The 27,517-nt window shown below is 49.8% G+C and overlaps 3 protein-coding genes across 3 annotated transcripts in view; 2 read left to right on the forward strand and 1 right to left on the reverse strand.

Moving 5' to 3' along the window:
• LOC144133491 (uncharacterized) overlaps nt 1-8,237 on the forward strand; it is a 38,984-nt gene extending 30,747 nt beyond the window's left edge. The window contains exons 2-7 of the mRNA XM_077666626.1: nt 1,124-1,357; nt 2,465-2,756; nt 3,586-3,823; nt 4,033-4,427; nt 4,578-4,817; nt 5,605-8,237. Coding sequence (XP_077522752.1) covers nt 1,124-1,357; nt 2,465-2,756; nt 3,586-3,823; nt 4,033-4,427; nt 4,578-4,817; nt 5,605-6,100 — 1,895 coding nt within the window. The 3' untranslated portion in view covers nt 6,101-8,237. The remainder of the gene's footprint in view (nt 1-1,123; nt 1,358-2,464; nt 2,757-3,585; nt 3,824-4,032; nt 4,428-4,577; nt 4,818-5,604) is intronic.
• A 6,251-nt stretch (nt 8,238-14,488) lies between these two features.
• LOC144133496 (uncharacterized) lies at nt 14,489-24,100 on the forward strand. Its single transcript, XM_077666634.1, has 3 exons — nt 14,489-14,847; nt 21,682-21,998; nt 23,620-24,100. The coding sequence occupies exon 3, from the start codon at nt 23,726-23,728 to the stop codon at nt 24,077-24,079; it is 354 nt and encodes a 117-aa protein (XP_077522760.1). The 5' UTR covers nt 14,489-14,847; nt 21,682-21,998; nt 23,620-23,725; the 3' UTR covers nt 24,080-24,100.
• Nucleotides 17,394-19,193, reverse strand: LOC144133495 (uncharacterized). Its single transcript, XM_077666633.1, has one exon. The coding sequence runs from the start codon at nt 19,150-19,152 to the stop codon at nt 17,536-17,538; it is 1,617 nt and encodes a 538-aa protein (XP_077522759.1). The 5' UTR covers nt 19,153-19,193; the 3' UTR covers nt 17,394-17,535.
• Nucleotides 24,101-27,517: the final 3,417 nt, after the last annotated feature.

Raw genomic sequence — 27,517 nt, forward strand, 5'->3', positions numbered from 1 at the left:
GAACAGTCAATATAAAGAACTCTTCCAACGCTCGGATGTAGATAGGTTTCGTTAACCGCCGGTCGCTACGGGTGACTGAGTGGTTTCTCGTCCACAGCGCAGTCACGTGGCAGGACGAAAAGTAGTGGTTGGCAATCTTTGAAGCGGAGAGCTTGATAAATTGAGATGGTTGCGTGTCAAACATTAGCCGGTATCTTGACAGATCGTCTCACTCCTGAGGACCCGAACCACACTCCCCTGCAGGGCGCTTTTATCGACTGAGATGGTTTACCACCGGTCAATAACGCAGTTACGGACAGATGGTTTTCGATTTTCCGCTCTATATGTTTGCCATTTCAGGGCTTACCGCAGTTTGATTTCTTCGGCGGTAGACAGCTTAAACATGTGACTATAGCCTTACTAAAAGCACACAGTCTATCTACGCCTTGCACTTGAGAACAACGTGAAAAGCATTTGTGAAAATTGCGGATATGCAAGCTTGGAAATAATCGTCAACCCTTTGTTTTATACTTTTTTTGTAACGCAGTTCTCCTCACAATGCCAAAACTTCTTAAGTGATTCCGGAATAAAAGATTTTTCATGCTTTCAAGCCGCCCTATTTTCTGTTTCGCAAGCATAATTTCCTGTTTAGTATGTAGGTCTCTTTGTCCAATAGCAGATGATATGCTGCACGTCTCATCTTCCTGACGCGCCATGTTTTAGCAGATGCGTTGGCATATTTTTGGAGTTTTCATTAAGCCAGTTAAGTTTTGCGAAGTAGAGATCACATAAAAAGCGTGAAGCGAGAGTATGCCGTGAGGCCTGTGAGCTCATCCCTAGTTCTTTTTGTGTGAATGTGTTATTCAGTTAGCGCCGACCTTCACAGCCTTTTTTTTTAACACACCGGTTAGCCGGAACACATGTTTTGCTCAAGAACGGAGTTTTGTCCGCAAAACTTCGTGGATGCATTTTTGCGGCCGAACTGCTGGACAAGTGCACCTATTTCTGGAGACCCGCTAGCTGCGCGTCTTCACCATTTCCGAGAGAATTGCTGCCCATGCATGTGCGTGCACCTATTGCGGCTGGACTGCAGCGCGTGTGCACCTATCCTGACCTCACTGCCCCTCTCTTTCCCACCATGCAGCTCCGGCCATGCTGGTGCTGCAGACCCGTCCCAGCCGCCTGCTGGGCGGCGGCTTCTCCCGAGTGCTGCGCAACTCCATCACCATCAAGATGGTGCTGGGCATCGTGCTCTTCTTCGCCGGCATGAGCAGCCTGTACGTGAACCACCGGCTGGGCCTCTCGCTGGCCGGCGCCGGCCTCGTGCTCGTGTTCGTGCCCGCCGAGTTCCTCTTCGGCCTCTGCATAGACTTCAAGGGTAGGCATGTCAAAATGTGCAGCATACATGCTCTGCAGCCTTGCATGCAAGTCCTCCAGGAAACACTGTCCGTAACAGGATTGCACTCATGTCGTCTGCTTAAGAGCGGAAATGCGAAAGCCTTTCCCTTTCCCCTCTTTCTCTCTCCATTTTTCACCTTTGAAATTTTCGTTTCATTTTTATTTTTGTTAATTTTCATTCTTTTTGTTTCTATTTTAATTTTTTCCACGATGCTAGTACGCGTTCCATGACGTCATCGGGTGACGTCCAGGTGTTATGTCGACGTCCGTGGCTATTGTGACGTTTAAGTGTAATTTTCATGTTTAATTATTGAATTGATTATAGCTCATCAACCAAATTTTTCCCACAGCAAGGTCTCATCACGCAGCATCAAACACAATCACTCAAAGTGTTGAAAATTTACCTTAACAGAACGGCGTAATTAAGTTTTGCGGACACGAAACACGGCACATAGCCTAAAAATGCTTTCACATTAATAAGGTATGCATTAGGCAAGCTGGTAAATTTACTTGTCTGAGGCTCGCCCGTAACAAACGAATAACCGGGAATGCAGACACCAAAGAGAGGATTATCTTTTACCTATTTGATTATCTAAATAGCGACACGAATATCAGGTATAGTCATGCACTGTAAGGGCCTCCCTGTATTGCTTTTTCGTAACCGAATTCGCACTAAGGTTGATGTTAACGTACTAAAACCCCAAACAAAGTCCTGCAATTAAGACTTGCACGACCATTAAGCCTTAACTTCCACGTTTCAATTAGATAAAACTTTCTCTTTAGTCGGTAATAGTTTGTGCAAGCTAACAATAAGCTTCCTCCTTTTCCAACGACCTATTAGCAGCGTGCCACGAAACAGTGCGCTCTGTTCTGTTGTTTTCTTGCAACACATTAACGACTTAACCGGCAACGTTCCAAGGGATATTTGTTGTTCGTAGACGAGATCACCCTGCTAGAGACACTGTTTATCTGGTTTAAGGAAAATAAGTTGGACCACTGGCCGCACGCTTTTTAAGGAATGGTCAACGAACTCTTTAAAAAGTTGTTTGCAAGCCCCACTTGATGCACCTGCCACACGCACGCGCAGGTCACAAGGAAAATGGCCGGTCTTCTCGGACCGGCAGCACAAAGTCCGAGGGCCAGCCCCCGGAAGTGGTCATTGAGGAAGACGGCAACGGCAGCGCCGCAGTCTCCACTTCCGGGAACATCGCTTTCGCGTTTCCGCCGGAAGTGGTCCAGGAAGAGGCGGCTAGTGGCGCTGCTGTCGTCGCCGCCGCCGCCGCTCCGCTTCAGGACGACAACTCATCCTCAACGGGCGACAGCAGAAGGACTTCCTCGCCTCGGTGCACATGCCAGGCGAGAAGCTCGCCTACCGACACGTACGCCTCCTTGCTAACCTTCTCGACTGTCTGATCAGAAGTGGTGTTTTGGACACAGACGTCGACCGTCGTCAGGTGCAGCTCATTAATGCGAAAGCATTTTTAGGCTATGTCGACGAGGTCGTGCCACCAAAGCGTGTCACCAAAACCTGTCCTCAGCCATTGTGACGTCCTCAGAAGAGGTAGCATCAAAGCAATGGTCGTGATCGATAGAAGACAATGTGAGGATGATGCGCAAAAAATTTGATGTCAATAGTATGATTATTTAAATAATTAGAGCCAATAATGTCATAAAATGCCGAAATAGCGCGGACGTCGATATAGGTAGTGCGCGGGAAAACAGCTGTCGACGGCAAAATAGTGGGAAAATAGGCAAAGAAGTGGAAATAAAGTTTAAAATGGATTGAAATGCGCTTTATGTGTGATGATTAATCAAACAAAAAGATTGATTGGCATAGAATAATTAGTTAATTTATTAGAAGCAAACGTCAATGGACTCAAAGAGGGGCAAAGAGAGGCGACGAGTGTCGAAGAAGCGTCAATTCTTTCGTATTCCTCCAATGCGGGTAGCCGCAGTGATCTCTAACGTTTTGATTGGCTGCTTCGTAACTGAGGAAAACCTGTCTTTGCCTTTCTTCTGACTCAGAGGAAAGTAGGCATGGGAAAAAAAATCAGGTGCATGCACTAGGAGACACGGAGGGCAATTATTACATCAAATGTCACGGCGTGGTAAAGGGTTACCATGGAGGAGTTACGTTCTGAAGAGCAAGCTATTGGGAGTGTGGCCTCTTACCACTCTTCCTTCGCCCTGGTTGGGATCGTCGTACAGGACTGTGCAGCTGCATCGGACCCGGAGTGCAGTGCTTCGAGGAGGACCCGGCTCGTCAAGGGACGCGGCCACCGAACCCGAGGGAAGCCGCGCCTCTGAAACCGAGCTGACGAACGGCGGGTCGCCGGACGCTGCGAAGACGGAGGCAACGCCACCAACGTCTGCGACGTGCAAGTTCCACCGGGCACGGTCGGCGGTGCTCCGCACCGAGGACCTTCCCAAGAACACGTCGCCGCAGGTCAGTCAGAAGGAGGCGTGTCTAAGCAGACCTTGTTGCAGGCCTAGTTGGTGGAAACAAGGAGTTTGCAAGTAAGGGCAAGCTTTACCAAGCCGAGTTTTGAAGTCGCGTTTTGTTATGAGACTTTCGACAATTTTCGATGCCTCACGCATTATTGTAAACGAAATGGACAGTGTGTATGCAGCTTTTATATGCCTTCGATTGCGCAGATCGTCCGCTTCAACGTTGGCGCCAACCCCGATGAAGCTGCAGCCAGCAGCGCCAGCGCCCGGTCCTTACCCGGGGGCAGCGGCGGCAGGTCCCGAGGGAACCAATCACCGAGGCAGAAATCCGGCCCGTCGCTCGTCCGAGGCGTGAGCTTCGAGCATACCACATTCCACCGGAGCAAGTCGGCCGTCATGCATCGCGGCAGTCTGTCCGGCGACGAGGCGGTCGCTTCCCTGTCGTCCTCCTCTTCGGCCAAGTCTTCGCCGACCAGGTCCCTGAGGACGGTCCAGGGTCAGAGTCCCAACGCTTCACCCTTCAAGGAGCGCCCGATAGCACCGGCGGTGGCCAGGGTCCAGCAGCTTCAGCTGCAGCAGATACCAGCTCTCAGAATCCAGAGGTCCGACTTCTGGCCTGATACTTGACCTTTTTACAGATTTCGCGGTTATCTTTCATTTAAGACATATATACGAAATCCGCCCTCAGTTGGAAAGAACTTTCAACTGTACGTCTCTACAGAAGAGTAATACTTGCCGACTCACACTTGCAGCGTCAAGCCTACGGTCGCGGGAACCGATTCCAGGGTGCCAACGATGGCCGTCCAGCTGTACGAACCGCCCGCTGCCCGGCCGCCCATCTCGGATCTTAGCAACGAGAATTACACGCGGTTCCATCGCATTCGAGCTGCGGCGCAGCAGCAGCAGCTGCAGCAACAAGCTGCCGCCACTAGTGCTCCGGGAGCCACGACCCGCAAGAAGGAGGCGACGACCTCACAGAACTTGCTGATCAGGTGAGGGAAAAAATGTTCTGCACAGCCTAGATGTAGGTATCTTGCGTTTGTTTGGAAAAAGTAGTGGCATTATCTTCGCACGGCACAAAACAAATATGCATCACCATATATAAACGCAACGAGTGTATGAACACTCTGCCTTGCCCTTACAACATGCCCTGCTTTAGAGGCATGCAGCAAGGTAGGTGTGGGAAAGAGGCACAAATTACTACACCTGATGATATATGTTCCTTGCAAAGGGGTATACTACGAGAAGTATCGATTATTTCACAGGGTGGTTTATGTTCCTCGTAAATGAGCATACCAGTAAACACGCAGAAGAAAACCGTGGGAAAAAAGGCTACTGTAAAAGACCAAAAAGAGCGGTGCGTCTCAGCCCCAACAAATGTGAGGCTGGTTTGAGCCTGCTTTCCTGACGCGCACAGAATGGCTGAACCAAGCGTCCACATTTTGAAGCGATCGCATGAGAAGCCCCATAGGCCAAAATGGCTCGTCAGCCATAAAATTCGCTTATAGGCTAGAAGAAAGTAAAGTCACTTCCGCAAAAGGCAATAACAGCTGCTGATACTATCCCATTGCTGACACACAGTGGAATTAGGTGCTCCTGTGATTTTTGTGATTTTTGTTTTGCGTGGTTCTTACAATTAAGTGCATACATTTCAACGACAGGACGCAGCTAACTCAGTCGTGCGACGGCAGAAACCGAACCGGTCTTCTGTTTGCGAACGCTGGCAAAATCGGAACGGTCATGAAACCTTTTTGACGTGCTCCATGTAATCGCATGCAGGACAAGGTCCATGACTTCGTCTCGATCATCGACAAACCTGACTCAACCGCAGCAGGACACTTCGAGGTCAAACACAAAGCCAAGCAAGGAAAAGGCCGGCTCCGTGAGCCAGGATACGAAACAAGGTTCCTCCTCAGCGGCCGAAAACAGCCGGACTCGTGCTGCTGAAGAAATGCCGAAGCTCCGACGGACGTCTTCGGGACCTTCCAAAAGGCCAACCAGGGCAGCGAAGGACCAGGCGCCGTGGACGTCACTGGCCGTTCAGACGGCCGCCGGCGTCATCACGCTCCTGTGCAAGCCGCAAGAGGTGGACGCCATGAACCTGTTTCCGAAGCCACTGCAGAAGAAAGGTTCGGTCCGAGAAGTCAAGGTGCCGCGCCTCGTCACAGTTAGTGTCAGTGACGAGGACTCGTCTGCGGACCGCGAGGACAGTGTGTCGTCCGGAGCGTCCGGACAACGGGACTCCTCTTCAAGTCTTGCTCAACCTTCCTCGTAGCTGATATTCTTTAGTAGGACACACGAAAAGACGAGGTATCCCCCTAAAGCCACGTGTCTGGAATCGCACGGAGGGTGTAGCATTCGTAACGCCGGTCATGCCAAGGTTTGCCCTAGCAGCACAGGCAATCAGCCCAATATTGGATATATGTTGGTAAATGTTGGTTTTTTCTTAGGGCCGGTTCTGACCAACGTATTCCAATATTTGGCCGATGATCTGTCCTGGTGGGACATATACTCTTCAAAATAAGCGTCGCATGTCTGTCGGATTGGATTTTTGGAGCAGGCTCACAACAGGGTTTTACGCCGAGGCATCTGCGAGGCGGGTCGACGAATTTCAGTATTAGAAAGCAGCTTTCTAGACAAATGGTATTGGTACTGTACATCTATTCTTGCTTTGAAGCTAGGAGCCCTCTATGAGGTCCAGGTGCAAGAAATGAGAGTAGAACATAGATTACCTCCCTTGTTGCGGCTGGAAGCGATTTTACTAACAGTTTTGTCTCTGTCAACACGATGTGTCCAGGGTGTAGTGTGGTCTCAATTAAGAGTGGTTGGACGAAGCGACTGCAGAATACAGAATCCATGCTAGCGTGCATGTCAACCAAGCTTTGCATGCTGCCTCAAGTTCGTACAGAAAGGACACCGGCGAAATTCCCTAATTCCAAGCGCACGCACAATCGTACATGTTGTAAATCGAGTTGTTAGAATAATTTTGCGATGCGTCGTTCTACAATATGCGAGTCGCTGTGCATTCTGATGTTCATGTATTGAAGACATACCAGCACGCTGTATAACACTGAATTTCATGCTGGTACAGACGCGAAATGCGTATTACTTGCACAGCAAGCTGCGTAGCCCGAAGTCCGCAGTGTTTAAAGCAGATAAAAATGCACAACATTCACCTTTTACTACTTCTCCATACTGGATGCTTGAACACTTGAACGGGCCTTCGCGTGCAGAATGATAACTTTGTTTCTAAACTAAAAAGCGAGGAAAAAAACTTATATTTAAAGAAGTGCAACTGCAGTTAACGCGCCAGAATAGAGAACTCATCGCCCTGAGCACGTTGACTGACACTGGCCGCAAAATGCTGCGTATTTAGTTTTGAGACAAAGAAGAAATATTGTCACATCTGATTTTCGGCAAGTGTGGAAACGATAATCGTTGATATACGTAAAATAACTAAGCTACAAGCACTACGGACGTGCGCGCGGTCGTACTTGATGGACACGTTGGTATGGATTCTTGACCATCAATGTTTTGCAGTGGCACGGTGCGTTGCAAGAGTTGCCCCATTTGGCGTGTACAGAGCTCTGCAGTTCCGTCTGCAGAGTCAAGAGCAGGTTGTGAAAAAAAAAGACTTTGATGTGTTTAGTATGGAAAGCTATTATGTGAAGTGAACAGGGGTTAGAAATATCCAATAACGACCACTATATACGTTTAATTTAGCACTGAGAAATACCCATCACTGTTCTTGAAGAGCTGGGATGTCCATGTCTGCGGTGAGTGGATGACTTTCATTCACTTAGTTGGAGAACAATTACTGCTTAGAGCCGATTATGTAATCGATTATAATTTATAGTTTTTCTGTCTTTGTCTATCGACGGAACACTCATACATCTCTTTCGGGTGCCAAACGTTTAAGTATACAGTGTTGCTCACTGCGAGCTGCCTTGGCGTAAATACTCTGTGCGGTTCTTGAATGTGGCTTTTCCTTCCCAGGACTGTTTAAGGCACAGTCCACTGGAGAATTTCTGAAGTTATGCCGATATAAAATTCAAATACTTAGCGCATTAACGCCTACGTTCCACAATTTTATTGGTCGAAGCATTTCCCATTCTAGCTATACATTAAATTTCCTTATTTCTTTATGGCCTCCATAGGCTGCCTTACTACTTCAAGTCAACAAATGTTTATGCATTCCTTGCTTGTTAATGGTTTCCATGGAATCCGCTCCTTTGCAGTGGATCTTACGTGCATTCTGAATAATACATTTAGGTTACTACTTCATTTGGTTGAGAGCTATCTGGTGATCACTTTGTGTTTCTCGTAATGAACACCGCAAGAGTACATAAAAAAATCAGCTCGCTTTTGTGTGCACTTTTTTTTTCGAGTAATATAGGGATGTCTATTGCTATTCCCGCTTGTTCCTGTCATCTCATTCTTCAGCGCTGACAGTTCATGCAAGTACAGCGCTGCATCGGACCTTCATCAGTAGCCGAGACGTATAGCATTCTCTGAAAGCTAGAAGCACCAGCATGGTATCGGATGCTCTAAGAAACGATGCACGAGACGAAAAAAGAGCAGCCAGCCCCACTACGCATGCTATGAGCTGGCTCTTTGTTGGCTTCCAGACGTGCTTGTATACGCTAGGGAGCGCCATTCTTCTTTTTGTCTTTGCTGCATCCCTGCTATTATTTTTTTTTATCGCTAGTTTTCAATTGCAGTGACTTAGTATTCAGGTGGAAGCTAGTCAGCAGCCCCATGGTGCTAATTGGCCGTAATAAGGGCTGCATAAAACTGTATGGGAGTTTCATCACTGCTCCTCTTAGGAAACAGACTGCGTACCTGTTTGATGCGGACGAAAAAGCTGAATCTTCGCTCAGTGTCACGTTGAAAGAGAAATAGCACTATGTTTTTTTCGCATTAATTGTGCATCGCATTTTTTGAGCAAGCAATGCTCTTCTTATTATTTCCCAGTTCCGCACTGGTCGACAGCCGAAAAGACAGTGCCTGGAGGCCATCACAGAACTGTTCCCTTACCTGCGCAGCTTCGCTGTCTGTTCTACAGCTGGACATCAACACAGCTGACCCCTATCGCAGCATCTTCCCGTAGGAGTGGTTGAACTTCCCGACGGAACGAACCGCAGCTGCTACGGTGCGCGGACCCAGTGTCACGTGACTGAGGAGCGCTGATGCGGCTCACGCACGGAGCGATTCGGTGCATGCCGCGGAGCCGAGATTCGCGTCGCGTGACTGAAAGTGGTTCAGCCGACCCCGCGAATTCTGCACTCCTGAGCGCAGTCACTGAAAATAACCGAACTGTTTAAAATAACGAGATTGAGGCAAAGAGGTTAAAGAAACAGAGCACAACCCCGAATACCCCCCCCCCTCCCCCCCCCCCCCCCCACCTCTAGGGCCCGTCTCCGCCTGGCTCTTCTTTCTTTGCATCGCAGCTTCTAGCTTTATTCAGTCGGAGGCAAAAGTCTGTGGACCACTTGTTCCTGAAATGAAGGCGATATATCTGCTATTAGCCGGCGGCTGTAGACCACACTTGTACAGAAGGAAGAACCAAAATTTTCCCTTCCACCTCAACAAGCGTAGTCTCCAGCCGGCTGACATTAGCAGAGATATCGGCTTCGTTTGAGGAACACATGGTCCAGAGACTTTTGTCCCCGACTGTACAGTCATGAGAGAATTTACGAGGTGAGCATGCAGTGGTTCACTGTCAAAGCGCTATACTGTATCAAAACAGGCACAAACGGTTCCCATACAATTAACGAGAAACATACTGACGACATCAAGTTAAAAGATGTCACGTTAACAGAACTCACGTGACACGAACGTGCGACTATGTGCACGAGTCTGTCCCTACATCCAGTCTCCTGCGTTGTTGATGACAAGCTGATGATCTCGCATCAACTGGCCCAGCTCCAAGCTGTCGCCATGTACGAATTTGTCGAGTTTTTGTTCACGATAGTCAAGGCAAATGACACATGCCGCCGGTTTGAATTCGTTTACGATTAACCGCACTGTGTTAAGCTTACGACTAACCCTGCGTAACACCACTGTGTTACGCTATAACCGTTGTCAGCCGCATACCGCTTAGGCGGGTGTTAACTAATTTCAAACCTCTTGTGCGCGTGTCGCGTGTAGCATCTATTAAGAAGTTTCTAGCAAGTTGGATATGTATCTCCCTTGGTTACAAGGACCGACACAACATAGTGACCTCCCTGTAATGGTTTAGCCGTTCGTGACCCAAGGGTGGAGGCCGAGAAGCAAGGAGGCTTCCGGTAGGATTAATTTTTTCTTTCAGCCACGCATGCCAAGCGATGGGAGTCTTGAGCGCAGTGGGTCACAGTGGCGATAATCCTGTGAGGTAAGCGTTGTTCCAGGTCCTGCCGCGGCGATCGGCCGACCATAAACGCTCGATGCTGGAATCGTGCGCACACGCAGTCCCGGAAAGAGCCCGCTGTGACCCGAGCTCGGTCCATTAGCGGAGCGTGTCTGATCGCCCTGGTGGGAATGCCGCCGGCATCATCCTGGGGAGTCCGTGACCGGGTAAACGTCGCTGCGGTTTTCGTGCCTTACGTACATTCCGAGGAAGCGAGAAAGAAACGAATTTAAGCAAAAATGCATGCACACATACGCACGGGTGCGCGCACACACACACACACACACACACACACACACACACACACACACACACACACACACACACACACACACACACACACACACACACACACACACACACACACACACACACACACACACACACACACACACACACACACACACACACACACACACACACACACATACATACATACATACATACAGCCGCCGCGGTGGATAAGTGGTTATGGCGCTCGGCTGCTGGCCCGAAAGGCGCGGGTTCGATGCCGGTTTCGATGGAGGTGAAATTCTAGGGGCCGGTGTACTGTGCGATGTCAGTGCACGTTAAAGAACCCCAGGTGGTCGAAATTTCCGGAGCCCTTCACTACGGCGTCTCTCACAGCCTGAGTCGCTTTAGGACGTTAAATCCCCATAACCATAAACCATACATACATACATACATACATACATACATACATACATACATACATACATACATACATACATACATACATACATACATACATACATACATACATACATACATACATACATACATACATACATACATACATACATACATACATACATACATACATACATACATACATACATACATACATACATACATACATACATACACGAGAAATCGCAGACAAGAATGAGAACAGCAAATATATGATGGTATCCCAGGAAGGATGGAGGATAATAAGGCCTCCGATGTTCACTTTACGGGTTTTTTTCAACATTTAAGCTTTTCGAATAACCAACTTAAGAATGGCCGGGCCGAATATTCGCTGTACCGAATATTCAGCACAGTGAACAGTGGTATGTCAAGATCGGATTTAAAACAGTGATATCCGGAAAATTCAACCATCGTTTTTTGTTGTCATTCTCGTTGGCGTGTATTTATCGACTTTACTGCGCTTCTAGGGAGGCTATGAACGTGGGTTATGACAAAGCGAAGGCGTTCGTGCTCTGACTCCTTCAAGCCGGCGGTGGTAAGGCGGGAGAAGCATGAAAAGCTGTTCGCAAAAACCAGTCACGGCTCGTCATGGCTCCTCGTTTTCCGTCAATGGGGGTGAATGCGACAAAAAGCGAACAGTGAATGCGGACCTTACGTTGTCCACCCTTCAAAAAGATGAAGCCTCTTCCAAAGTGGCTGACTGAGCTCCCGGCCAGAATGGGCTAGCGTACGAAGAAAGAAAAAAAAAAGATGGAGACGCTCGAGCATCGTCTTTCGGTGTCCATATGAGTGCATTTGTTTCCGCAATGCACCCTGGCCAATCCCCCGCCATGGGTATGTGCCATTAAGCCTTAGGACATAATCATCATTATCATCGTCTTTCGGTGCGTAGCAAGTAATTACAGATCGCCATTCCTCTTGTCCTGGTCATTTGAACAACCGCAGAGGGGTGACGAAGGTAGAGGCAGAAAGCTTCGGCTAGCCAACAAAGAGGTCGAAGTGTCTTCTGCGCATGCGTTATGGCCGCTGCGCAAAAGCCCTTGGTAATCAGCGGTAGTTGATTACAGAGCGCAGTAAGACAGACTGTTCTAATAGTCACGCTGAAGACGTCAGGCCACCAAGGTCAATATAGGTGCGGAATAAAAGTTACGCAAGAACTTGTCACCCCGGCAGCTCCGCAGTCGTCCCTTTGAAGAACCATTGTCCTGAGAGACAAAGCGGGTTGCGGACGCGGTCATCCATGTTCGCTCTCTCATTCACGCGTCGTCCGGCCGCGGCAGGTGAAGACACGCGGCCTAACTAGCCCACTGCTCGACCATCACGGCCCTCCAGGCCAGTACTGCGGTCAGAGGTTGCATTTGGAACTGCCACTCACTGTTCAGCACCCAACGTGTCGGTGAACTAGAACTGTTGTTTCTTATCGGGCCAGTGCAAACCATCTCCTCGCTTATATTACAGCGAATCGGCGATGCGCGAATACTGTTGTGCGGGTCGCATCAGGAGACTAACGATTATGGTTTGAATAGTTGCTCCGAGGGGGTTTAATAAACCCTCTCCTATGTCCTCAAAGATAGTTGCATTTCAGCAACTCGAGAAACGGGGTGCTGATCTGTTTTTACTCTTGACACTGGAGCTTTTGACATCAAAGACTATTGAAGACGTCTTTCATCTTGACATTGAAGACTTCACAGCTTTTGAAATGCCTGTTGTCACAAAGCTAAAGCATAACAGCAGAACTTTGCAGGGTGATGGGTTAATTTACTTTCGAACAATTTTTGACAATTCGGCGTTTTTGGGTTATGGATGTAGATGAGAGTTTCAAAAGTGTAAATTCGCTACTTGCTATAACAAGTGCCTCTATCACAACCACCATCAAACAGCCTTAAGCCAAAAACAATATAATGGATACCTCTCACTTTCAGGTTATATTTTTCTTCCAACACCCTTAAAATACAAGAGTACATACAAACGCGAATGGCTCCCGAAGAAACAGCGAGGTCTGTTTGCAGGCTGACTGCGCTGTTATTTAAAGCTTGACTATTTGACAAGGGTGGAAACTTGGGCAATTCGGCAACGGCGATTCATTGCATGAGGGGCAGCGCGAAACCTGTGCTGTGTGTATCTGTTCTTTGTCCTTCGTCTTGATTTCCAGTACCCCTCATGTTTGACTATTTATTTGAAGTTACGTCTGTAAAGACGATAACACCCCTCCCCATCATCCTCTCTCCATTTCAGGAAGCAAAAATACGGCATTAAAAATAGTAACATTCTGGCCTTATATTAAGCTCAACCAAAGCAATTGCTGAAAACGCTTCTGAAATTTTTCCGCAGCTACCCAAAGCATTGAAAAAGGAGAGCTTACGGTTCCCATAAATAAAACAGACGTTATCAACAATGCAGGGAGAATGCTTACGCTGTCTCGAAAATAAGGTTACCTTTTGTGCACTTCAAGTGGAACATGAACGAGCTCGTTAGTGAGCTGAATAACGTCCCGCACAATGAGCACGGCGACGACAGTGTATAAACCTGCGCGCGAGGAGTAAAATGCGGCAAAATTTTCGCCGACCGGGCGCGCAACGACTTAAGTGGCTGAAAAGCGTCGAGAGGAAGAGGAGGAAGAAAAAGAGCGGGCGAGGGGAGAGGAAAAGAACACCGCCTTTCGGAAGCGTATCCCAACGTCGCCGTTGTCGTCACGCTCTGTGCCTCCGAAGAACGCAAGCAGGTAAGCAACTATAAAGGCGGGTAAAAAGAAAAAAAAACAACAACAAAAACACGCTCTCGAACGAAAACACCCACAGTACCAAAAAAACAACAAAAATACGCGACGTCGAGGAAAGACAGCGAGGGAGACAGCGTCGTAGAAACCACGCCGTAGTAGAGCCGGGAGAGGAGGGGCCGAGGGGCGAGATGGTTTTCAAAGCGGAGCAGGGCACGTACTACGTACCAGCGCTACAACAAATTGTCCTTCCTTTGCCGAAGACTTGAGCGTTATACCGGGCCGAACAATACTACGAGGTGGCCGGAGGGGGGGTCAGGTGAGGAAGAGAGGAAGAGCTGGAGGGCAGGCCGGAAGCTACAGCGCTGTCTCTTGCAGGAGGATCAAGACAAGACCCTCGCGGACACGCAGTCTAAACAAAAGGGGAGTCACACACTGCATCCAGAAAAGCGACAAACACTGAAGCGACAAGTGTAACGCGTGGCGGCCCACCAACGGGAGGAGGAAGGATATCCGGTGGTGTCGCTAGGTTGCGCTGGCCGCGCGTTCCGCACCGAGAGGGAACGGGAGCGACAATGCATCGTCCCTCTCCCTGGCGGACGACGCCCGAAACTGGACGACGACTAGCGACCGAACGACGGGAGGGTGGAGGATGAATGCACGAGTCCGGGCGGCGCAGCAGCGACTAGGCTAGCGTCACGCTCGGCTGGCAGCGTGCGCGCGCTCGCGTACAGCTTTGGCTGCGTTGTGCGTACCAGGCCGAGCGGAGCGAAAGAAGGCGGGGTCCTCCCCGCGTCTCGGGCGTCCGCCAGCAGAGGCGCCTCATTCAATTGCGCGCCGCGCATGCTATTCGGACGACGACATCAGGAGTCACACTTGCGCAAGGCGTCCAGGCTGGGATCGCTCAAGCATCGCGCCTGTATCCTCTGGTTTTATGCGGATGCTAGGCGAGACGTCTTCTCTGCGGACGCCTTGTTTGGTAGTGTCAGACGTCATCGCCTTCCGGTAAAACATACATACGTGCATCCTCCTGGAGTACCCACTGGAAGTTGCGATCAGTGAACTTTCCCGGAGCTTCAGCGTATGGTTGTGCCGAAGGATGTGCTTGCGACGGCCTCTGGAAAAGCCCACGAAGATGCGACAGAGCTTGGCCATCTGTGCCGTCGCGTAGATGACACGTTCGTCAAAATGCGCCGGAGGTAACTAACTGGATGATCGAACTGTGCAGGTGAGTTTGTTTCTGGGCCTCAGACATGGCGTGACCGCGAACCCTGGAAATGTTACAAGTTAAACTTTAAGGAGTATGAGCTGTACAACTTCTAAGGAGATGTCAGCTGTTCACTACTTCAGCAGCGTTTGTAAAACGGTTCCAAGTTTATTCAGTTTCACTAAGTTGGCAAATAAGATTATCAAACACCGCTTATCAAGACACTCTCGTTAACTTCTATGATATAGCACCGCCAGCAACATCAGTGCTGGCATTGATGTATATCAGCTTCAGCAAAAATTTTTCCCAGCATCCACTGCGTCTAATTGCAAGACGATAGGACAACGATAAGGTGTTGGTCTCGTAAAAGTGGCTCTGCTAAAGTAATGACAGTGTACGTAAGCTTTGCAGTGACAACTTCCGTCGGTGTTGACGTAGTGGTCACTGATATCTTAACGAAGAATAAACAGGGGTAGAGCAAGACCATTCAAGAATATTTCCCTAGGCTTGGCATAGAAGGATAGGTGCCTCAGAAAATGCCATTGAAGCACGCACAATGATTATTGCGGAAAGGCATCTCTCCTCGTACTTTCCATTTTAATTATCTCTAAAAAATAATCCGGCTACTTCCCGATTGTAAACCGCGTATGTATGTCAGCAGTTTAAACTCTTGATTCAAACATCTTCAAGGGAAGATGCGATAAAAGTGGTGCACCACGTGGAACTTGCGTAAGGACGAAACAGGCCTTCTGTTTGTGTTGTCTTCGCCTGACTGATAATAAGCACACAGAAAAAAAAAAAGTTGCCGATCATTAGCACACGGCCTTCACACTGCATTTGCACTGTCATGACTGTCATTATAGCGTCGCTACACACACGCTGGCCTCATTATCCGGGTGCGACTGCCGTCGCTTTGCTTGAAGTCCCATCAAGGCTATCTTGCGCGCGCATCCGCATCGAAGAGTTGGATAATCGTCTGTAGACAGGGCCGGATATTTTAGTGCAGAGACACCCGAACCTCTTCAAAGCGAATTACATTTACGGGTGTGAAACAACATTTAAGCTAACAAAAAGTTCGAAAAGAGCATGCTTACAGAATGCCTTCTTGAAGTTGGGATTCCACGAAATTAATTGAAGTACAGTGTTTACATCAGTATCAAGAGCTCCGGGATGAAGCGGCAACCGCAGCTCAGAAAATAGGCACAGAATAAGCAAGTAGTAAAGACCACGGAGAACTCAATACAGCTAGAGTGGAACACTTATAAAAATGTTCTATGGACAGTCTGTAGACTTCTTATAAACTCTATTGCGTTCTTACAGATATTTCTTTATGTCTATTCATAGTCTATGAGACTGTCTATAGAAAAAAGTCTTCTAAATGTGAATGGCCATAAATACAGAGATTGTCTTATACACTGCTTATAGGATTTGCATAGCCTCTTGACTATCCTCTAGGATTCGTCTATAGACAGTCTATAGACATTATAGACAGAGGTATATGGACAGTCTATAGGCTGTCTAAAGAAATTTCTGTAAGGGAAGGAAAGCAACATTCTAAGAGAGTTGCCGTTTTGACGAAGGCTGTGCAATAAAAAAAGAAGTCATGCATTCCAAGGGACTCCGAGAAGTCAGGGACAATGAAAGAAAACTTGTTGCAATCTGGTGCTCATAACTTTGGATAACAAATGCCTCCTCGAATACCAGTCTCCTATATACCCGCTGGCTCAGTGAGTGAGCACTGCATGGTCGGGTCGTCCTCTTTACGAGGCTTTGACGTCAAAAGGAGACCACGGCTTCCCGTACGCGGCCTAGCGGAGTAAGCTAAGATAGAGGAGTTATACACAGAACGAGATCGTAGAGCGCCAATTATTTTCAACAATAAATAGAATTAGGCGCCACAATGGTTTCAACTGATTATCTTCTCTGAATGAAATTAAGAAAACTAATCTCCGCACGCGTTGAATGCATTCATGCCATGTTGTATATAGGTTTACACTGAGTATTGTGCATGCTTCTGAAACACACTGAAGTGCAGTGACAAAATTTTTTTACTAACGCAGCTGCTGCAGCATGGTTCCTGAGTACTGAGCTCGGCTTAGACCACGGTGAAAGACATAGCTTAGACTATTAAGGCTACAGCAGCTCTATAACGAATACAGCCTGGGTCGGCACAAGTTATGCGCCGAATATTTGAAGCGAGACATGACTTTTTCATGAAACAATCTGCCTTTCTCGTTACCCGTCTTCTTTGCACGCAAACAATGAAATGTTATGTATACATCTTTTTAAGTGTCGTGTAATTCATCCAGGATTGAGCGCGTTCTCACCCGATAGTTTTGCTTACGCGATAGACAAGGCACCCAAAACAGTCACAGGCGTAAAGCAGTGCCGCAGATGGTGTGTAAATTTTAATATTTTATTATCTACCACTGAAAAAATGGAACCCGAAACTATGCACAAAATTGTTTGATCAAGGAACAAAGCAAAGGATATCTCTGAGATGAAAACAGCTCCGTCAACAAGTTATGCGCGCAAAATCTTAGCACTTACTTAGCATACCTAGTGCTTGTTGGCAATTACCTCCTCGGCAAACTAAACATTCGCCGCAGCCAAGTTAAGTACATCGAGGAAATGACATCGAGATAGCAAGTGCCTAGAGGCTCAAAGGTTCAAATGGGAAGCTCCTGGCGACTTCTCGGCATCCGCAATCTATTCAGCGGAGGAACCAACGCAGCCGCGCTTCAGCACGCCTCGGAACGGCCGGAACAGGCAACCCGCGGGCCACAGCTCGGCGCGTAGAAGCCCTTCAAAGTCCTTCTCGCTCACCGACACGTGAAACGAAGTGTAACTGTCGTACTTCGACGGCAGTCTTGTGCACACACAAGGGTAGGCGCCCCCTGTCACCCCATCGACGAACTCAGAGACGCTCTTGCCAGTGGTTGACGGATGCAGACGGGAAACGAACAGCGCCCGACGCCTGTACTGCTTGGGAGCGGCCGACAGAGTACTGTCGGCGCAAGTTCCCATGGACGGTGGCGGCCTGCGACTACGGCGGGCCACGGAGAGACCACCAGCGGGCCTCTGTTTCGGAGAGGTCAGCGTGGTCGAAGAAAGCACGACAGGTTCAAGGTGACGTGGAGGCAGGCGCTTCCGCATGCCGGAGGTGGAGGGCGAAACACTTCGACAGGGATCAGTGGCTGTGCTGCTGCTGCTAGCATCCTCAGCCAGAGCCGAAACGGCCGCCCGGTTCCACGCCTCTTCACTGGAAGCGTCCTCGACCACATCTCGAACACAATGGCGGGCGTTGGCTCGCAATGCGTCCGCGTAAGTCTTCGGCGCCTGCGCGAACGGACACGGGCCGGCTCTTTTGTCCGGGCCGAGACAGATGGTTCCTAACAGCTGTGTGGCACCGGCGAGGTGCACTCGGAAGAAATCACTTTCGCCCTTCAGAAGGCGTACGTCTGTGGTTAGCGCCTCGACGTCACGACGTAGAAGTACGGCTGCCTGACGCAAGTCGTCCAGGTCGTCGCAAGACGCGTTTTGACGTCGCGTCGCTGAACAGGCATCATCGAGGTCGTCAGAAGATGGGTTCCCTTGTCGCTGTCCAATAAAGGAACCGTCGAAGCTGACGTCGCTAGGGACAGACCGCCGCTGTTCAATGTCCCTAGCAATGTCTTCACGAAGAGATTCGCTTTCGATCTTCAGTGAGCGCACGTCGGTGGCTATACCGTCCACTTTCTGACAAAGGAGGCGTACCAGTTGGCGGAGGTCGAGGGTGTCCTCGGAGGGTGGTGTGTCTGGCTGGTTCCCACCGCGGGCCACGCCCACACCGGTACCTGAGGACATCTCCTTGCCCAGGACAGCAGCCCTCTCCGGGTCATGACGCCTCGTGCAGGCGAAGCACTTGAACGTGCTCACTCCGTTCACAACGACCAGGTCCAAGTCCTCGTTCTTGATGCCGACGCACTCGCAGTGGAACTGCCTCAGGCACTTGCCGCAGCGTACGACAAACTCCTGGCTGTAAGCGACGGTGGCGGAGCAGGCCCCGCACGCGTCCTTTCCTCGCGGCATCCTCAGGCGCCGTGTAGCAGCAGCAGTGCGAATGTGTGCGGTGCCAGAACAGCCAGATGACATAAACGGCGCGGAGCGAGCATGCATCCGGTGTAGGGGGGGAAGATTATGCAAGGCAAAAGGTGAGCTACGTGCGTTTTTCCCGGATGGCGCCGAGCACGTGGCCCCAGCACGGACAATTAAGGCAACGATTCCGAGCGATTCTGATGCCTCGCGTCCTTGGCGGCCAGTGACAGTCCGAGGTGCGGCAGGCATATGAATATTGAACAGCGAAGATGAGCTATCAGGCACAGGTTAAAGCGAGGCTACAGCTCTGCGGACGGTACATCAGGAGCCTTTCAAAGTGCGGGCCATTCTAGGAGCGTCTTCATTACACTCAAACTTCAGATAACAAGTGGTAGCAATAGAAGAACACATTATTATAATAGCAGTGCTCGAGCCAATTTGATAGCCAGAAACAAGGGATGGGTTTGTGCCTTCGGCTTAGTAGCATGTCACAGGTTCCTCAATGTCTGGACACTTTTTGACTTAAAGACCATCACGTATATTATTGTGATTGGCAATATGCCTGCAGCGGGATCGAATCTCGGCCGAAGCGGCCGCATTTCGATGTAGGCGTAATGCCAAATCGCCCGTGTGCTGTGGGATGTCTGTGCACGTTAAATAACCACAGGTGGTTGAAATCCCACTACGGCGTCTCTCATAGTCAATGCGCACATTTGGCAGATTAATCTACACATACCACTCCATTACTGGCAATATTAGTTATAATCTGTTCTGCACGCATTCTGCGGTGCGAGCCTAAGTTTGCAGTGCATTAGAACGAACTAGAAATGTAAGATGAAAGAAGGAGCTGACTGAGAGTCGAAATGCTTTAAAGAAACATTACAGCAAGTGAAGAATGCACAATTATGTGTGTACGAGTGCATGCACCCAGTAAGTACTATGCATTTATTATGCTCATATAACGACTGTATACGTACGTTCGCCATGAAAAAAGAAGCTTAGTTCAGCGTGCTCGGCTCTCAAATGCTGCTTGGAAGGCGACGACCGCATACTAGCCCTAAGCATGGCACGTTCGGGCACACACCTCTACTCTCTCGCGCAGCTAACAAGGGATTACAGTCACCCAATCAGGAGACCGCGCCTGTCAGCCTGTTCCAATTCGTAGCGTCTCTTCATCGCGATTACGGCGTCAGCTCGTTAAAACAGAAGCACAAAAGCGCTGCTTGAGGCCAAGCTGCTCTTTGGTACTCTTTGTCCCGTTACCAAACAGCCATTGCAAGAGCTGCCAAGGCAAGGCGCATACTTTCTGCGGCGCACTATAGTTGTGGCCTCGGTGACCCTCGTAAGCTTCCACAGCGTACCACGGATTTGTCAGAGAGGCAGCGCTTCATCTAGATAGAGCTCGCGTGCCGGCCATTAAGCAGACCAGCGGGCAGGTGCACCAATGTTGTCCCTTCCTATTCTGCTGACGGCGACAAGGACGTGCAGTGACACCAACAAGCAACAACAACAACAACAAAAAGGAAAGAAATATCAACTGAGCGCGGCAAGTACAAAACGGGAGCGACAGCGCGTCGGGGGCCAGCGCCGTCGACGACAACGGTCATTGTGCACCTCGTCAAAAAAATAAAAGAGCCGCCATGGTCGCGCGCATCCCCTCCTCTTCGAGCTCAACGGGCGAGCAAGGGACGTTGCACTGGATGCGAGCGCACGAGCCCGGGAGCTGCGCGCACACACATTCAAATGAAGTGGCCCGCGTTCAGCGGCAGCGGTCAGGCCGACGTCGCATTGTGTGCGGAGCAGTGGCGAACAAAGCGGCCGCTTCGCTCGCGGAGGCGTACGAGCTGTGCCTGCCCCCGCTATGGACACTGACGAGTGGCAGCACGCTGAGCTTATCTGCGTGTCTGGCTGTGGGCGGTCTCTCTCTGCCCGCATGTATGCGTTCTGAGCCGGGACAGAGAACACACTGCGGTAGATCGAGTTGTGCACGCGGCCGCGTGCGGAGTGACTTCGGCCCTGACCATCGTATACGGGTGGTCTGCACTTCGTGTTTCTGCTTTGTTTAGTTTACCATTGTTTCATGGCGCCGCAGTGGGCAGGGCGGCGAGAAACGAACTCACAATAATCGTGCGTGAAGCTTCTGTAGATCCATCCGCCTATGTATGATGATACATTTTCACAACAGCGTCAAGGGAGATCCGAGTATCGCCAGCTCTTTTCTTTCCGCCGTTACGTCCGCTCACTGCGCCACCTCCTTTGGCTTGGGAAAGATAAATAGCCCTAAACACAGTCAGGTCGGTCGTCAGTGACCATTTGCATAGTGACTGATGACCTCCAATAGGGCCATTCTCATGAACAATCTAGTATATAAGAAAGTTTCCCTGTTTATCCAGTGGCTAATTAGCAGCCAATGTGTCTTGAATTGTTAGTTGCTCAGTGCTCAGTCAACTTTCCCAATTTCATATAAAGTTTTACAATGCGCCATTTTTCGACGCAATGAATATTGCCACATTCTACCTCTTAAGGGTGGTTTCGTAGTCCGCCTTAAAAAGCGCAGATCGCTGTGCATTCAGATGAGCTCCGTTAACAAGGTGACCGTTAGGGACACATCACGTGCTCAATTTTCGCGACTGCCTTTCTTACTTTGGCAACAAACGGTGCCTGTTCTTCGACAGTCTTGCAGAACCAAAATGAGCTGACTCTGTTGTGTGTTGTTAAGAGGAAAAGAAAAGCACAGTAACTGACTCGCGGTGGACACCTCAACCTTCCCGGACGCAGGTGCTGAAGCCGAGGGCCCCACCCAGGAGGCAGAAGTCTGACGTCACGGCTCCATAGACGTCGCTCGCCGACGTCTGCCGTGACGTCACGCGCAAGGACGGCGCCAGGGTGGCGGACCCCGTAGGTCGGCAGACCGTGCTGGGACTGGTGGTGCCGGGGCTGCTCTGTCTGGTGGCCGGCACCGTGTGCGCCTTCTACGCCTTCCTGGTGGGCGTCTCGCTCATCGCCTTCGGCGCCCTCCTGCTGCTGCTGCCGGCGCTCGCCTGTCGCATCCTCAAATCGCTGCCCGACCAGTACCCCGCAGAGGATGGAAACAGGTACAGTCTCGATCAAAAGTACTCGGCCCCCACGGTCTGCTCTGATCCGGATAGTGGAGCACTCGCGGCACATTGAAACGTACAGGGCCATGAAAGGCACCTAACGTGATTTCGCAGCTTGACGGCTGTATTGAATGCTCCACTATGCACGGATGAAAGCAAACCCTGTGGCCTGAAGACCCCTGACGGGGAGTGTACGTTGCAAGTAAAGCACTGTGTCTGGATCCTCACGGTCACATCTACCTTGGCATCTCCCTTAAGCATCTATGACAGCTGGAACTGGGGGGGGGGGGGGGCTTTTAGAAGCCTATAGCCGGAATTTGTAGTTGCAGCAAAACTCAAACACCATCACTTCGTTAGAACTTGTGACAAAATAAGGGTATAGCATTGACATGCCCACCTCCTGTCAAATGGGAATGTGCAGCCTGCGGTCATGTGATCGATGGTTGTGATCAGTGAACCTGGTAGTGGTAGTAGGCTCTCTCTGCTATATTTACCACAACTACCTCTACCTGTTCTCGTCCCCTACGGGAGGATGAAAGGTCTGAGAGTTTCCAGTTATAAATAGTGAATTGTGGGGTTCATTGCCCTGAAGTGACACATATGGTCTATGAGGGAGGCCTAGTGGGGGCTCCGGATTACTTACACCGCCTGGAGTTGTTTAACGTGCGCTGACATCGCACAGCACACGGGTGCCTTTTGCGTTTCGCCTCCACCTAAACGCGGCTGGAATTGAAATCGGTCCCGCTCAGTATAGCCGAGTGCTCTAACCACTGAACCTTCCTTTTCTGATCTGCACAAGTACAGTAGCAAAATGGGAATCACTATGAATTTTCGCAGCTTCTGACACAAGAAACAAAAAAGAAACATGCAGCGTTAAAAGAATGTGCGCGGAGGGAAGGGGCAAGAGCCAGAGGAAACAGAGCCAGGTTGACGGAGTGGGTTCCACGACAAAGTAAACGAAGCAGGGAGCGGCAGAGAGGTTATGTGAACAGACTAAATTAGGAAGAGATAAAGTGGCTGCAGTAGGCAAAGGACAGGCTTAGTTAAATATAATTGCTAAACGGAAGCATTGGTTATACATTCTCGGCAAATATGAAGGAGGGAGCACAGGAAGAGCGCTGACTTACAACTGAAGTTTATTCACAGATAACTAGGCGTCATGTGCTTCCTCTTTCGACTCCGTCTTTTGCACACTGTTACCCTTAAGAAAGTTTAGCTAAAGGTCAATGGGATATGTCCTTGTCCTGGAGTGGACGTTGTGAGCATGGTGGTGATGATGATGAAGTGTGCAAACAAAAACAAAGTCTGCAGTTTCGATGGAGGCAAAATGCAAAAGGCGCCCGTGTGTTCTGCGATGTCAATGCAGCTTAAAGATCCCCAGGTGGTCGAAATTATTCCGGAGCCCTCCACTACGGCACCTCTTTCTTCCTTTCTTCTCTTAGTCCCTCCTTTATCCCTTCCTGCACGGCGCGGCTCAGGTGTCCACCGAGGTATGCGAGACAGATAGTGCGCCATTTCTTTTCTCGCAAAACCAATTATTGTTATTATTAATTTACTCGGAGTCTTCAAAGCGTTTCTCACATCTGCTGGCCCTTCTCTTATACTCTCGTTGTTCCAGTAAAAAGGAGAGTCAACGGAACATCGCCCGGGATCCCCGGCCGACCTACGGGTCCCGGTACGCCGCCGCCGCCTACGTGAACCCGGCGTTTGAGCCCAAGGAGGCGATGGGGGAGGAAGAGTGCGGCTACAGCCGCGTCAGCGCCATCAGCTGCAGCCGCCTGCAGAACCCCGAGAAGCAGCAGCCGCGGCCGGATAATAAGCAGAGGCCGCTGTCGCCGCCTTGCCACCACAAGCCCAAGAACGGCGTGCCGAGGAGGTACGCCAGCACCAATAGCCTCGCCGCAGAGTTGCACAGCGCCTGCCGGCACCAGCACGACGGCACCAAAGAGCCGGGCCACAGACGGTCGCCGGACGGTCACGCCGGGTTCCGCCACATCGAGTTCGACCAGGAGTCGGCTCGCTTCGGCGAACGACCGCCGAGGTACTCGACTGTGGTCAGAGAAAGTCCGTTGATATAAATACTGCTAACGAGTCACGAATCGTAATGATGTGAGTTGCTGTATCCGCCCTGCACCTCGTACTTCGGTGCTGTTACCTTTCCACAGCTCAGCTCCGGCTATCTCGCAGTACGCAACACATTTTATTCTATGTTATTTATTCTACATAATTTTCTGTCCGGTGTTTAAGAAACACAAGCTTTCCCGGAGACGTACGGCAGACCGTCCTCCGAGCACCTCTTAGCGGCCTGAAAAGCATTCCTAGTTTTTTTTTCTTTCGGCTCCTTCGTTTAATGCGACATTTTTTTTTTCATAAACATTGGACTGTGCATTCACCAGCTCGTGTGTCCGTCTCGTGACATGCGCTACCCGAATAAAATGACAAGGGAGATCTGCCGCAGAGACTATACTCTATGCATTGCCTTTCACATCAAACCGACGGCAACCCGTCCTCATCGGTAAGGACGTCACGAGTTCGAATCCAGTGGCGGGAAGACTTTCAAGTATAATTTTCTCGGCGATATCTGCTTCTTTTCCGGCCGGACAGAGGTCAGCACAGCCAGAAAGAGCCAAAGAAGCAATTTTTGCTCAAGAACAATAAATGGATGGTGTTGTCCTCAGTGTCCCTTTAAAGGTGCGCTAAAGAGGAATCCGAACTCGTCTTTTTACCGCGGGAATTCTATCTGCACGTTCCGGGCATTCTTAGTGCACCTTTAAAGCCATCGTGATCCTGCAGTTCCAGGGAAGGGCAAGGACAAAGGGGGGGGGGGGGGGGTACAGGGAATATGTGCATGCCCCTCTTTTCTCTGAATGGAGGATCAAGACGAACACGAAGACGGCCGAATTAACAAGAACAAAAGTGATATCCCGAAAACTTTTTCCTCTGAGTCCCAGGACTACGAATTCAGAGGGTGATAGCTGTACCTCTTGGCTGTCAGCACCACATGATCACAGGCATCACGTGACCGCCTATGGCCCATGTGTGCATGGACAACATCCTCACTTGCTAGCAGGGGATAGAGTTCAATTCGGTGGTGAATCGTATTGAGTTGAATTGAATTGACAGGAGATAACGAAGACGTCGACACTGTTTACGAAGGAGAAAGTCGCATATGCAGCTCTTGCTGTGTAATTGAAGAAAGAAAAGGTTACAACGCAGAATACACACGCATTTAACCCGACAGGAGGCAACGCAGCAGAGAAGGCTCATGAAAATCTCGACCGTATACCGAAGGGATAATGGGAGCGCGGGCGGACTATAGGATAGTCAGGGAGAAGCGAAGTGCCCCGGAAAGTTGCTCGAACAACGAAGCCATGGTGCACGGCGAGAGGTGAACAGGAATAGTTGGAGGTCACCGATAAGGACTCAACTTTGCTGATGATGGTGGTGATGAAGCCGACGTTCTTTGGCTCTGAAAACCGAGATGTCACCACTTGCGGCTGGTTCTTTTGCAGCCCGAACGCCGCGCGCAACGTAGCTTGATCGGCATTGCTGGACCAGGCCGCCGACTTTCCGGCTACGCATCAACGGCATATTTTCCAACTTTGAAGCCCCGTGAGTCTGATCCCTCAAAGCGAGCTCACCAATTGGCTGAAGCACGGAAGATGATGCGGCGCTTATCTTGGATGTCGCGCGGTTTCGTAGCAGCTGCCCTCAAAAGCAGCAACCGAAAATTTAATACTTTTTTTAAGAAGCAAAATAATAGTATTTCCACTCGTACTTATAAGAATTATGAAGTTTTCATCAGCATACATAGCTGTGATTCTGACTGTGGTTTGGTTCTAGGTCGAAAAAGTGGTTTACGCAAATGCGACGACATATAGGCTTTCTATCGTATACGGGCACATATTTTCACGACTGAAACTGGACTATACTGCACGACTGCCTTTTTCGCTCGTTTCGCGCTTTTCACTATCACTGCCGCTGCACCCCTCAACGGTTCGGAGTTAGCTTACGGACCAATAACTCTATTCGATTCTCGTCAATATTCTCTTAATCCCGATCACCTGCCACGACTTATTCGCGGCACTCTATTACGCGTGTGTCTCACAGGCCAGCAGAGATAATTCGGGACCGAAGAAGCCAAAAGGTAAGAATACACATTCGTGTTCAGCGAGGCCTAAACAAGGCGTTAGTCAGCGCACTACTGTTCGTGCCTCACAGCAAATGAATGCGTATGGATGCACAGCATGAAACACACGGGGACTCTTCAGAGCACCCTGTTTCCCGGATTCGCAGTTAAATTTCCTTATCAGTGCCGTCGGGGCCCCAACTGCTCTATATATAGTCAGCTCCGACCATTAACAGGGCGTTGTAAGTCATACAGCGTGCAAACTACATCAAGGACTACTCCAGTCAGAAAGGAGGTGTGTTTGAGGGCTAGATCTCCGACGAATTTCGACTGTCCCCTTCTTTGCTTTGTTGCTTTGCAGCCCGCAACACCTTATGTACTCGACATCAGAGCGCCTTACGCGCCTGAGGCCACCGCGGTGAACACAAACAATCGGTATGTCACTTCGGACCTTTCAGGGGGTCACCAACGCCTTCTACAAAACAACGGGTATCAGAGCAACGAACAGGAGCGTTGTCGGCGAGCGTGGACAACAAAGGGACCGTATAATAAGCCGCCGCTTCCAACGGTTACGGCTAATGAACTCCTCCTCGTATACGGCAGCGGACACACTCGCAGGCACGTGAGGACAATGGCCCGGCACAAAGCAGGGACACGGCGTTCGGTTATACCAGACTGGCCCGTCAAAAACGACGCCGGAACCCGGCGTGGTCGTCGCGGCCGCAGACGTCTGGTTGGGCCGAACAATGAACGTGCGCCATGCCACGACGCTGTTGGAGCGTGACTAATTGTCAAAAGAGAGGGCGAGGAGGATGGAGAGGAAAGGGAAAGAGTGGCAGTGGTGTGTGGCCCAGATGTGGGACGGAGATGAAGCAGCTCTCGCGCTTCGCGCTCTCTTAACGACGCGGCGCGAAGTGCTTCCCAACGAACAAGCAAGCGGGCAAGACAACGCAACTGCGAGATAACAAGGCGGAGATGTAAAAGCACATAAAAAATGTAAAAATGAAAAGGTGTAAAAGCAGGTGTCTGCACCTGTAAGATGCAGACGCAGCTATCATGTGTATGAAGTGTATTTGTATTTTATGGTATTTCATTGTCATATTTTGCGCTCACCCCTGCTTGGAGTCAAACCGACTCTGCAGTATTAAATAAATAAATAAATAAATAAATAAATAAATAAATAAATAAAACAGCATCGAGTAGAGAAATAAATAAATAGGCTGTCCAGCTGGGCGGGCCCAGAAACAAGTAAAACGAGCGTCCATGCTATCGCAAGAGCATCGAAACGCAACAAGGAAGTGGGAGGACGGACGATGGAATCTGGCACGGATCGCACAATGCGTGTGAAAGCTGCGGTGGGAAGGCAGGTGGGGGGAGGGAAATATGT

The sequence above is a fragment of the Amblyomma americanum genome, chromosome 5, assembly GCF_052857255.1.
Source record: "Amblyomma americanum isolate KBUSLIRL-KWMA chromosome 5, ASM5285725v1, whole genome shotgun sequence".
Classification (NCBI taxonomy): Eukaryota; Metazoa; Arthropoda; class Arachnida; order Ixodida; family Ixodidae; genus Amblyomma; species Amblyomma americanum.